Source organism: Galleria mellonella, unplaced genomic scaffold, assembly GCF_026898425.1.
Source record: "Galleria mellonella isolate WM207_F2 unplaced genomic scaffold, CSIRO_AGI_GalMel_v1 utg654, whole genome shotgun sequence".
In the NCBI taxonomy this organism is placed as follows: Eukaryota; Metazoa; Arthropoda; class Insecta; order Lepidoptera; family Pyralidae; genus Galleria; species Galleria mellonella.
Window position 1 is genome coordinate 23,108 of NW_026442139.1, and position 13,767 is coordinate 36,874.

Below are 13,767 nucleotides of genomic sequence, written 5' to 3' on the forward strand. Positions count from 1 at the left end.
CGACTGCATATGAATATCTAGAGAAATCTCTCTTCACAGAAGCATTGTTTTATAATGAGATCCTATTAATTTTATTTTATGTATTGTATGTCATTACAATCAAATTTTACGCTAATAATGCAAAACAAAACAGTCGAGCAAAACGAATGGTTATTTATTTGTTGAGAATGTTAAAATTATCGCGTTAAATTGTGAATACAACTTCACATCTCACTGCATGGAATATTTTAATGAGGCGTCTGTTGATATATTATATAAGAGCGTTGCAGTTTCTTCTGACTATTAATAATAATAGTTATAAATAACTATAAAGTTATCCCATTTACTCGCCGAGATGTTTGCACATGGAAACTCACTTTTTCTACTCCAGCTTGCACTCGTGCTAGTAACTTCAGTTAATTTGGTTGTAACTGAAGTCGGTTATAATAACTATTGTGCAACTGCCAATTATGGTGAGTATGACTAGATATGGCCTAAGACGAATTTTTTTTACTTTTAATTTTACAGGGTTGAAAATTGTGGAAAAGTAATATTTATAGAAATTTATAAAAATGTAAAAAATCTTACAAATATGGGGGCTGATAAATATCATTTGTGTATTCTAATATTATTGATAAAGTTTAAAAAATATAAAGAAACATATTTTTACTGTATAATTTTGTATAATTTGATATTGTAACATTTTTTTTATACAACTTAGAATAGTAAACAAGCTGACGGCCCACCTGATGGAAAGTGGTAACCGTCGCCTATAAACATGAGCAGTACCATGGACATAACAGAGTATACTGTTCCGCCCATGATACCCCCCATGCGTTGCCATTCCTGAGGACTCAGATGTTACTTCTCTATACCCTGTAAATTCACGCCATATCCCACCCTTCAAACCGAAACACAGCTATGCAAACAACTGCTTCACGGTTGAAACATGAATGGGACAGAGGTACCCAAGCAATCGACTTTTGTACAAAGTCTCCCTCTAGTAAGTCATAGTAACAGATGATTTGTTTTATAGATGAAACTGAAAAAATAGGATAATGCTTCCATAGATTAAGAGCAGTAGCTACAGTTCTGTACCATTATAGTAACGCAGCCGTTCATCTGAACGAATTTGTCAAATATTATGTCAAGAATGGTTACAACGGAATTCTAACTAAAACTGAATGATCGTATGTTACAGGAGACCGGCACGGACTACCGGTGCCATTACAACCAACCACGGTGCAGGCCGGGGTACGCGACGCGAGAGTTGCCGTAGACGCCGGGGTCAGTGACACATAATTATTGGATATTATTTATTACATAAAAAAAAGATACTGCGTCTTTCAGTTTAAATTAGTTTATTTGCTAATTCAATACAATGATACTGTTCTTTTTATGCAATTTAAACTAACAAATAAGTAAACGGTCTTACTTTAAAAATAACAATATTGATATTGACATCATATTTTTACCTGTAAAACAAAATACAGCTATACAAACATATCTGCTTAGTAGCAGCAATATAATGCGGCGAGAATGGAGAATATTAAACATAGAAATGATTGCAAGTTGATTAAAAATAAAGATGTATGTTTTGTCTAAATTCGCGATGTCAGATATAGGTAGGAAGTACACGACAACGAGTAGCTACCGCAACTTCTCTAACGCTTTCAACACCCGACAGCTGGCGCCGTTGTCGAGTTTTATGATACGGATATCTCAAATCAGAGAGCCCCGTAATTTCATTTCATATCTATATCCATACCGAAACTCAGTATGGAAGGAAACAAATTGGTGGTGGGATTCATAAATTAGATGTCAACGCCGGTACGCACGTACTTATTTAAATAATATAATCGTGTGGTTCCAGCATAGGATAGGTTACCCCTTCTTTTTTCGTGGGTGTCGTAAGAGCCGACAAAGGGACGGCGAGTAAGGATGGGCAACAGTGTCTGTCTAAAGTCTGACTGCGATTGCCAATCCGCCTGTCAAACGTGACAATTATTGGCAAACCCCCCAAGGGGGAGGCTTATGTTCAGCAGTGGACAGTTAAAGGCTGATATGATGATGATGAAGTGATCGCTAATGTGCACTTTTCATGTTGACAGATGGCGTGCGCACCGTCGAAACACCCCGTGGGCGTCTCGATAATAGTGTGCGACTACGACGTCTCGCCCGCGGTGTCGCTGCCTAACTTGTACACTGGCTACGTGCACCGCAGCGGCAATTTGCAAATCCTGGCGACAGTGGACACCACCGTCTACTGCAGTTACTGATGGCTCCCCACTTGCAGCTAATCATACTGTCATATGGCCGTCAGCTTATGGGTAATAAATGTAAGTTAAAAAAATATTTAAATTGTTACCGTTAACATGAGACACTTTTAAAATATAAATGTTAAAAAAGATATGGTGTCTTTTATTTCAATAACCGGTTATTTTTAAACGATACCTCGGTATACCCTGTGTGACCCTAAAGAAACTTTCTTTCTCTTTTTTTAGTGAGGTACCACTTTTTATCTCAAAAGAATCTCGTTTTCATTACTAGCTTTCACCCGCTATCTCGTCCGCGTGACTGGAATATGTTTATTGATTGAGTATAAAAAGAAGGCTATATTCTTCTCCATTTAATATAATACGTATATACTAAGTCTCATAATGCTTGCTTAAGCCATTAAAGCGCTATAAGGTAATAATAAAACAAACTCACTTTCACATTTATAATATTAGTGTGGATATAAATATTTTTACAACATTCTAGTCCTCATAGTGCAAACGGTAATCAAAGAGAAAAAAAGATGTTAATTTGAATGAAAAAAGGAACGTATCATATATGTGAGACAGATCCTTACTGATGTAGATCATACGTTATTGAGGAGTAAGTTAAAGAAAATACGTTTGGTTAGTTGGTCCACTGTGACGAAGAATGCAAAGCGTAATTGATAAGCGTTCTCTAAGAGTTATTAGGATGGTTTCCAGAAGAACTGCGTAGGGGTCGACATGTTATTTTTTATATGGGTGAGAATAGAATGATAAACCCGCCTGCACTATCGGTATACGCTGGTGGAGCACTAGTGAGGGACGATAGGCGAGTATGAAAGTAGGTCAGTTAGCCCATTGTGACGGATCCAACAAGAATTAATCACGATGGTTTCCAGGGGGAACCGCGTGGAGATCGACCTGTCAGGTATTGCTGGTAATGGTGATTAACGTCCCCATTACTAACAATCCCTCTGCCTCTGGTCGACAGGAAGTGTATATATTACTGGCACCGGTAGATCTTATTACTACTGTGCGTTAGATCCGCCGTACTGGCCAGGCGACTTTTTATTATCTTTCATAAGTTATGAAAAGTAAATTAAGATTGAAGTATGCGATTTACTATACATTATATTGCACTTGTATACCAACTCCAATCATCGCTGCACAGAACATTTACTTATCACACATTATTACTTCAATTAAATTCGAATGTGAAATTATTTCTGATTCAGCGCGCTTTGGATTTTTATGTATTCATTGTTACGGTGTGTGCCTTACAATATATTATTTTCTGCATATTATCTCCTGATTACCAAGTCAGCAATATAAAAGTAGTACCTCAATTATATTCGTCGTAGAGTTGTTTTTTTATAATTTTATTATTTCGTTTATAATGATTTCTTTTCAATTCTGTAGGATTGTCGTGTTCAGAGGAGATATATGGCAAGTATATTATAATCATAAAAAAGCTTTATATCGTCAAATCATTTAGAAATTAGATTTGATAATTCATATAGCTGATGATAAAGTGATGCTAATAGGATTTGATTTTACTTCATTTGCTGCCACTTAGAGCTCTTGAGAGAAAGATTCCAGCCTGCTGACTACGCTAGGCAAGCGGCCTAGTGTGGGGCCTAGTTTTATCGCGAAGTTTTTTGTACCCACAGTTGCATCTTAATACAACATCCTACGGATGAGAAGGAAGTTGCATTTTTACTCCATCACCGTGCATATGGAGAGCAAATAGGGTATAGTACTATGCGTATGAGGTATATATTCGATTCCTTGAATTAAATGGATAGTTTCTGAATTGATTGTTTTGTGTTGCGCTTCCAGATTTTTTGTTTTGTAGATACTCATAATATCTTGGCTAGTGGAGTGCCTATAGCTGTAATAATATTTTTTGTAGGCTCCAGTTGTAACAGGCTTGAAACAAATAAGTAATCGTGCAAGTTAAGTGTGAGCACAACGTGGAAACTGTAAAAAGTTTTATGAAACTGTTTCCAATTTCTGCAAAGAACGCCGCTCTGTAGCACGTTGGCCTGCATCGCTGGGAAGTATTTTAATGAGCGATGCAACTGAAGAGCTCTCGTAATAATATGCAGAAAATACAGAAATACAAATATCATGACGAAAAAGAAAAATTTATTTGTGCCTCGAAACAATGGCTGGTGAAGCGCATCCTAGCTTTTTAACTTGTCACAAAAAGACCACGTAGCTACGACTATTTCGCTAGTACCTCGCATCTTCTGCACGGCGGGACTCGAACTGATACTTAGCCGAAGCGTCAATGAATATTTAATTTGGTAGAATAAAAGATTCTCGTTGCGCTGTGTGCTCACAACGAGGCGGTTGATTGCGTCCGGCATCACAATGCGCTATTGTCGGGCACATTTTGAAAAAGAGAAATAAATACGAGTACAAAAGACGATGTTTTCTTGTTATAATGAGGACAGCGCGGGAAGCAAATAATTTTATGACGCTCGCTGCATTTTGCAGACGGCGCGGAGTGGTGCGGCGCGACGACGAGGTGCCTGCACCATTCCTATTATATTTTTTGTGAATTGCGAAACCAAATGTATCACATTAACAGAGAGTAGAGATGTTGTATAATCTTCTTTTATACTCGACACATTACATTTTTTACTTTAATATCTTTAGTTATAATTCTATATATTAAGTATGCATAACAAGAAACAATTTAACTAAGTACAGTATCGTTCTTTTATACCTCCAAGATGCCGTATCGATAAGAACGATTGGGCTGCTGATCTAGGAAAGTGTACAACTTTTTTCACTGATAGTACTGACAGAATATTCAGCTTTCCATATATACTTTAATAGACAACTGGACGCGCCGAGTTTGTATATGAAGCTCAATATTTTTTTTAAACCATATTTCCTTATGGGAAATTTCCAACTTCAATGGTAGAATAGTTTGTAAAGAATGCTATTGATTTCGACTTATAAACAGTTATTACAGTGCGCCGACGGACACGCACGCCCACGCGTGACATGTGCGTGGAGCGTGGAGCGTGGAGCGTGGGTGGCGGCAGTCGCTAAGGGCGGTAGGTACAGTAGTGGAGGGCCGTTTTTCAAACCATTGTCTCGAATACGTCGGAACTTTTCAAAGGCCGCGCTTGTTACCCAGCGCGGAGCCAACACAGAACAGAAGGAAGTTATTAAAGCGCTCTAAACTCTACAACTTATGCGGGACTCTCGCCCGTAGTTTATCTTTACTGCCTGTAGTTTCGTTTCTTTGTGCTCGAGACGAAAGTTTATTGTACATAAACAGACGTATTTCAGTCGCTATAGACATGTATTTTTAGGCTTCTATTGTACATGTACATTGCGCGTAATAATAATCATCATTTCTCTCGGCTAAAAACGTGGCACTCCTCATAGGAGATTAATAATTACCATTATCATATCAGCTTTTGACTGTCCACTGCTGAACATAAGCCTCCCACTAGAGGTTTTGCCAGTAGTTGCCACGCTTGGCAGGCGGATTGGTAACAGCAGTTAGGTTTTAGAGAGGTACGCTGCTCTCCATCCCTCGCCCTCCCTTAGTCGCCTCTTATGACCGCCACCTACGGGAAAGGAAGTAGCGGCCTATTCTATGCTGGCTATACCACACTGGAATAGATTATTAGCGTACATTTATTTATTATAACTATTACTAGTCTTATAAATGAGAATATTATGTTTATTTATTTTCCGGTCCAAGTCACGGATAAAAAATAGTATTAAATATTTCTGAGCTACGCTGGCTATGCGCTCTGCCTTAAAATACTTAAGTTGTTCTTCTGTAACGATGACGTTCATTGTTCGTCTAGAAATTGTAGAGATATAAATTTGTTGTACAATTTTTATACTCCGTCACCGCAGGACTAATGAAATGATTTAAATATATAAAAAAAAAAAAAAATTAGGACTCATCGTTTTTACTAAATCAAATAAATCAGAAAAAAATAGTATTCACAAAAGTTTGTTATGCAGTAGCGCGGCCCGCGTCCTATATCACGGGTTTATTGTTGATAGTTGCTCCGCGGCGTGCAATATCAGTGCGTGCAGTGTGCAGTGTGCATTGTCGTATTGTGCATTCGGCGGCATATATCACGTGTCGAGAACAAAAAGCTCACGCATTGTGTTGATAGCGGCCGCGGCCGCGGCGGCGGAGCACAATGGGTCTAGGTATTAGAACAAACGCTGAATAGCAAGTGCACCCGGGAACTAAACACGCCGGCCGAGACTTCGCAGTGCCGTGCTCTGTTCTAGCTTTAGAGTTAAACTTTAAATTGCATGAACTTTATGTGGGCTTAGTAGTAGTTTGCGACAAAAAATAGGAGTTAAAGATAAACCGGCATATATTTAACTTCTATTTTTTTAAACTTGTAAATTATACAAAATATATTTTTTTATATATCAGCCGTTAACTGTCCACTGCTGGGCATAGGTCTTTCCCATACGGGAGGTTGTCTGTAGTTGCCACTCTTGGCAGGTGGGTTGTCAGCCGCAGTTAGACTTTTAGTGATGTTTTAAGCGGAACGCTTCTGTCCGTCCCTCGATCATTAAGTTCGCTTAGATCTCTTACAACACTCACTGGAAAGGAACGGGTGATCCATTCTGTGCCGTGATTATACGGCAATAGCATTATATGTAGTAAAACATTTTTTTTTATGAGTGAAAATGGACTGGTAACACCGCCTGCGCTATCGGTATACACTGGCGGGGCACCAGTAAAGAATAAGGTAAGGATGAAAACAGGTCAGTTAGCCCATCGTGACAAATTCTATGATAAATTAATCACGATGGTTACCAGGGGGAACCGTGTGGAGGTCGACCTGATAGGTTATATTGCTAGCAATGAAGCTGTTAGACCCTATTACTAACAATCCCTTTCCCCCCTAGTAAGATATATTAAAGTGAGTTGTTTATAAACATAAATGTTTGTAATAGACCTGCATGAATAAATTTATTTTGGATAATGATTGAATAATAAACTATTGCTATTGACTTCAAAAATCGAATAGCAACATTAATATGAAATCAACATAGAAATAAACTGTACAGATAAAAAAAATCAAACTCAGTTTACAGATTGAAAGAAAATGACGTGTGTTGTAGACACGTGCACGAAGAGGTTGCAGATGCGTGTGATTACTGGAGCTCTTAACAATGGGAGGCGTAAGGTGCGTGCCTTTGTGTCGGCCTGTGCCTGCAGCGTCACGTGGCGCCTCCCAGTTGCCCAGCTACCCGTCACATCGATAACGTGCTTCAAACACCGCCCTTATTTTTTCTATGACAGATGCAACTAGGTCGAGAACTAGGATAAAAAATATTTTTGCTTGCGTTTACGATTGTAACTTATCTGAGACATTATTGATAAGAAAAGAGATACCCATATAGAGATTATTTTCTCTTTTTTTTTTTTTTAATGGATGATAATGGAATGGTAACCCCACCCGCGCTATCGGTATATACCGGCGGGGCACCAGTGAAGAATGATAGGTGAGGATGAAGCAGGTCAGTTAGCCCATCGTGACGAATTCAACAAGAATTGTTCACGATGGTTTCCAGGGGGAACCACGTGGAGGTCGACCTAATAAGGTATATTGCTAGCAATGATGCTGTCGAACTCCATTGCTAACGATTCTTTTCCCCCTGATTATTTTCTCTTAAGTATTTGTAGGCTGAAATTGGTAGAACAATTGTCCCATTCGAATTTTTACCATAAAGCAGTTTGGTTGTATGGCTGTGTTTCGGTTTGAAGGGATGTGGCATATGTCAATGAATTTACAGAGTACAGAGGAATAACACCTGAGTCCTCAGGAATGGCAATATATGGGGGGTATCATGGTATACTATGTTATGTCCATGGTACTGCTTATGACTATAGGCGACGGTTACAACTTTCCATCAGGTGGGCCGTTAGCTTGTTTGCCATTCTAAGTTGCATAAACAAAAAAACAAATTTAATATGCTGTTAAAAACAAATCTGGTGTCAAAATTTATTTTGAATATTCAAAATATTAATTTGTATTGTTACAATATATTTTGCTGTGTACTGGAAGGGATAATGTATATAATAATATACGACTTGTTACATATAAAAACATTATAAAGGCAGACATGAACTGATCTATTTACTACTAACGATCCGACCCGGTTTCGCACGAGTAGACAAATTTTTCGAAAATCAATCATACAATAAAACAGTTTCAGCCAATTCCAGTTGAATCATATGCGATTTTTTAGATTGATATAACTTTTTTATTTATGAATCGATTGAAATAAATGTTAAATGGAACAAACCGCAATGCATTAGTGAAAACTACATTCAAATCGGTTAAGCCTTTTCTGAGATTAACGTGCACAAATGTAGAGACAAACAGAAAAAAATCTAATAATCATTGTTTTGTGTTCTATTGAGTTCATGAAGCCCCCTTATAATAGTTATTCTTATATATCTTGCATGTGCAGACAGCGACCAGTTATGATTACATTATATGTATTGATATCTCTTAACTGTCTTAGTGTAGTAAGAAAAAGAACGAAATATCTAATAGAATAAATCAGAATATCCGGATCGGAATCAATTTAGAAAAGTTCTTTATCTAAATTGGCCCGGGGAATCGATTCCGGGTAATCATTTATGCAAAGCAATGTGCTTCCAGTCCGCTGCGGAGATTGTGTGTCCGTGCCATCTTACGATAATATCGGAAGCAGCGGTTGGACATTTAGGTTTTTTTGATGGGTGAAAATGGAAAGGTAGCCCCGCCTGCGCTAACGGTATACGCTGGCAGGGCACCAGTGAAGGGTGATTGATGAGAATGAAAATATGTCAGTCAACCCATCATGATGAGTTCATCAGGAATTAATCATAATAGTATCCAGGGGGAACCGCGAGGAGGTCGACCTGGTTGGGTGTAGTGCTAGCAATGGGATTCTCAGTTTTCGTTACTAACTATCCTTTTCCCCCACGTCTGTAGATTAGGCATATACTTGTAATTTTAATTGCACATTAATAAAAACTTCTATACCTCTTTATTGAAAAATTGTATGCGGTAGTCTCTTCGAAAAAGCTCGACAGAGTGCTCATTCCATAATCTAAGCAGCCCGCTTTTGAAGAGTGCGCGTCGTAATCAAGTTTCTCTCGAAACTCGGCAAGAATGGCCGTGAAATTTTTGCCGATCTCAGAACAGTTTATGGGGATGATGCTGTGAAGGAACCAACCGTCCACAAGTGGCTAAAAAGTCAGAGAGGGCCGAGAAAGGTTCAAGATGATCAGGACGTCCTTAGTTCCGACGAAAACGTGGAAAGTTGAACTTGTGTTAATGGGGAGTCGTTTAACGATGGTGAAGAGCTTAATTTGGGCAAAACCGTGGTCCACGAAATTCTAAGAAACGAAAGTGGCTGTGGGCATCATATGATGGCTGTTATAATAAACGTACTTTCCGGACAAACTCTCCACTGATGGTGAAGTTTCTGTTGATTTCGAGTTATACGATGGTAGAAAGTGGCCTTGGGTATCATATGTTGACTGTTATAATAAACGTAACTCTCCACTGAGTCAGTGAAACGTCCAAGGCAACGTGGCGAGGGAGAAACTTACCGCTAGATATCTATGCTTGCGGCCATAATTTGTTCTTTTATTTTTCGATTTTTTCATCACCAAAAAATTTGTAGGAAATTTAAATAGATTGACACACAGTCTTTGGTGTGAACTAGATTTGAATTCATATCCATTTATGGTTTATGGGATAGTTATCACAGGATCACAATGCTCCCTTTGCGTCGCTCCACACACGTGTGGAAGTAAACTTCCGCTTATAAGATTGTACAATGGATATTTCTGTGATTTATTTTCCTTTTTCTATAGAAATGCTGCCTGCCCCATAGGTAAGAGTAGGAATAGTGTATTTTGTTCTAGGTTTATGCGGATACGAATGGGTCCAAATTGAAATGCGAAAAACCCCCCTTTTGTCGTCTCTAAAAATATTATCTCTGTCTTTTGCAATAAATTTATTATTTACCTTTTTGTTAATTATCAAAAATATGGAATATTTACGTTCGATAGTCAGAGCTACAATATACCAGTGTATTGTTATTTATCCTATTAGTTATATTAATATTGTAAATGTTAAGGATTTCAGATATTTAGTTCAAAGTTATTGAACGCTTAAATGACTGTACGATATTAATGTTTAGTATACGGACAGGGTATATTATGTAGATAACCTCATATTTTTATCTTAATTAATATAAGCAACGCTGCAGTATCCTGATAGTTTAAATAATAAATTGTGGAGAGTTTACCGAGAGCTCAAAAGTTCGATCGTTAATCGTTAACGTGAATACATCGTACAATTAAATCGACGTTTGTAAAGATAATTAAAAAACTTTCTGATCCATGTCAATAACTATAATCTATGTTTCATAACATTAATTGAAATGTGAACTTACTAGCTTTACGCCCCGGTTTTGGCCGCTCGAAATAGAAGTATATTAATTGAATATAAAGATGGATATGAAATGAAATGAATATATTAAATATGATATAATTAGTTATGTATAAACTTAAGTTTATCTATTTACTTTTTTGTTTGTAAACTGTCACGATATTGAACACCGCTCTACCAGCTGATGTTGATGTTGAAGGAGTTGATGCTCCTTTCTGCTTTATATTTGCTGGAAGAGAACTCTTTTAGAATTAAGCTCGCCTTTGTACATTTGATTACCTCTGTCATATTTTTATGTATTTAATAAATACATTAATTAATAAAATAAGAAATTGAAAGCACATTGTATGTGTTTCTTTAGATTCCTTTAGCCAGTGGACATGTGGTGTTGTCTAAATGAGATTCCAAGTTTTATTCTCGGTTGGGCTAATTTAGAAAAGGGTACTTTTCTAAGTTGGTACAGATTTAGGTATTCCGGGTTAGATACCCTTATATGTTCTTTGCCTGCTTCTTCGTAGCACGTAATATTGGTATTATTGTGTGGAACTTCAAAGCCATTTGGTGTCATTGTGCGAGTCGTAAAAGTCAGAGTATCCTCACTTGAGGACCAGATGATGGATCACTGTGTGGCATTTAAAAGTATTTTATTTTGAAAAATCATAATAAATAAGTTACATCGGTGTTAATTGCATATTTTTTTTTGTCAGATATCTTGTTTCTTGTGGTATGCAAAACTTAGATTTTTTTTATATCACGAAGGTGACATACGTACAGCCCGTTTTATTGAACGGTCACTGTAGCCTATGGACGTCTGCAACACTAGGGGTGTCACGTGTGAGTTACCGACCCTGAAGAAATCTTAATATACCCTTTTTGAAGAATCTCATAGTGTAATCTCTAGGGAAAACCTCGGCAGAGAGCTCATTCCACAGCCTGAGCGTTCGCGGGAGAAAATTCATTTCAAACCACAGTGCACGTGAAAAATGTATTTTAATCCACTTTATACAATATTACATAATACACTTCTAGATAACTATCCTATCTACTATTTGCAATATTTTAAGTTTGATATCATTTTGCTGTGAATACAAAATATGTCTTTAGCCCAAATTACTTAAATATCGTTCAAAAACATTAATATTTGCACTCTTGCCTAGTATATGTATATGTGTATGGGTATATGAGATTATGTCGACGGCGCAGTGTCGATGTTGTCGGATGCTGCGGCTGACTGAGCTGTAATTGAAGCTGTTTTATTGTGCCCTCGACTGGGCCGTAGCGGGGCGCGGCGGGTGCGGCGGGCGGCGCGGGCGGGGCGCGGCGGAAGCACGCGCATCCTTATTACCGTGATTATATCGGAACCTTACATTACTCGTATATAGATAGAGCATCCAGTGTTAAAAACGTGTCAACTTTTAGTCATCATCGTCACCATTTCAGCCATTGTCCGTCCACTGCTGGACATAAGCCTCCCCCATAGACTGCCATAAAGAACGGTCCTGAGCCACCTGCATCCACTGACTCCCTGCAACGCATTTCAGGTCGTCACTCCATCTAGTGGGGGTCGTCCTACACTGCGTTTACCCGTATGTGCTCGCCACTCAAGAACCTTTCTTTCCCATCGAATGTCGGTTTATCGAGCTATGTTACCAGTCCATTGTCACTTCAGTTTGCTTATCCTGCGGGCTATATCGGTTATTTTGGTTCTTTTGTAGATATCCTCATCAACTTTGAGTCAGCCATACATCAAATTAGTTGACACATATTCTTTTTTAAATCAAAACGAACACACTGTGTTCAGTTTTTCTAGTAATTAGACTAAAAAGTTCCCACACTTCTAAATTAGAATTATGAACAAATTTTCTGATATAATATAAATATATAAATGTACGTACTGCTTACAAATGAATACATCCTTGTATTTTACTTATTATTAGTGGCCATTTTAATTATTATCCGATCCATTATGGACTGTTTATCTTGTTCTTGCAAATATTAGAATTTTGTATCGTTTATATTTTTTACTCATAATATAAACTTACATTATATTTTCTCCTATATATTTAGTAATAAATATACATTCTGGTGGTCTTATTTACGCATTTAGTGTAGGTGGGGTTACCATTCCATTCTCACTCATATAAAAAAAAAATCTATTCACGCAGCTTGGATAAAAACGTTGAAGACGCATTTGTTTGGAGATACTCTATCTATATAATCCAAGTTCGTGACTTCATTTAGTGAATATAATGTACTCGCATTCAGATGTCATTTTAATCTCTTTGAATGTTGTTTACACATGTATATGTATTATATAAGGGAAATTTTATGAACTTACTATGTTTGTCGATTCCAACAATTGTTTCCACTTAATTCAGAAGTGTTTTTCAGGGGATGCAAGGCATTTTGCATATATCAATATTCCATGACATTATATTCCGTACTTTTTGTTCTAATTCATGCGACTTTCTTCATGTGACTTTTCACGCGACGTCTTTTTTATTATAATTTCAGCCATTAGCTGTCCACTGCTGAACATAAGCCTTCCCCAGCAGGAGAGTAGTTGCCACACTTGGCAGGCACGTTGAAAATTACAGTAAGGCTTTTAGATATGTTTTAAGAGGGACGCTGCTGAAAAAAACCGACTTCATATGTGACAAAACCAGTTACGTGATATGATAATTAAACTACTGAACCGAATTTGATAAAATTATTACAGGACCAATCTGTAAGTATATCCTTTCATATAAAAAAAAATAATTCTCCTAATTGAAAACCTCTTTCTTTTTAAAGTGGGTTAAAAATTCCGTGTCACAACATTCCGTCACACTAATTTCCGAAATCGCACACTTGATTTTAATGAATTTTGTAAATATGTTGTTTTCTCCAACTTAGAGAGAATTTATAAGAAAAAATGGACACAGTAAGTGATGGAATTCAGTGGTATCCGTATATCCGTATATTGAAGAACCTTGACTCTCCGGTGGACAAGACAGGCTCATCAAAACAATATAAAAGTGAGAAATCAATACGTAATAAAATTAAATTTTATTACTTATTTT

General features: G+C 37.4%; 1 protein-coding gene across 1 annotated transcript; it reads left to right on the plus strand.

Moving 5' to 3' along the window:
• Window positions 1-234: 234 nt before the first annotated feature.
• LOC116412795 (uncharacterized) lies at window positions 235-2,389 on the plus strand. The gene is made up of 3 exons (XM_031908007.2): window positions 235-452; window positions 1,181-1,266; window positions 2,091-2,389. Exons 1-3 carry the CDS (start codon window positions 335-337, stop codon window positions 2,256-2,258), a joined length of 372 nt encoding a protein of 123 aa, XP_031763867.2. The 5' UTR covers window positions 235-334; the 3' UTR covers window positions 2,259-2,389.
• The last annotated feature ends 11,378 nt before the right edge of the window (window positions 2,390-13,767 follow it).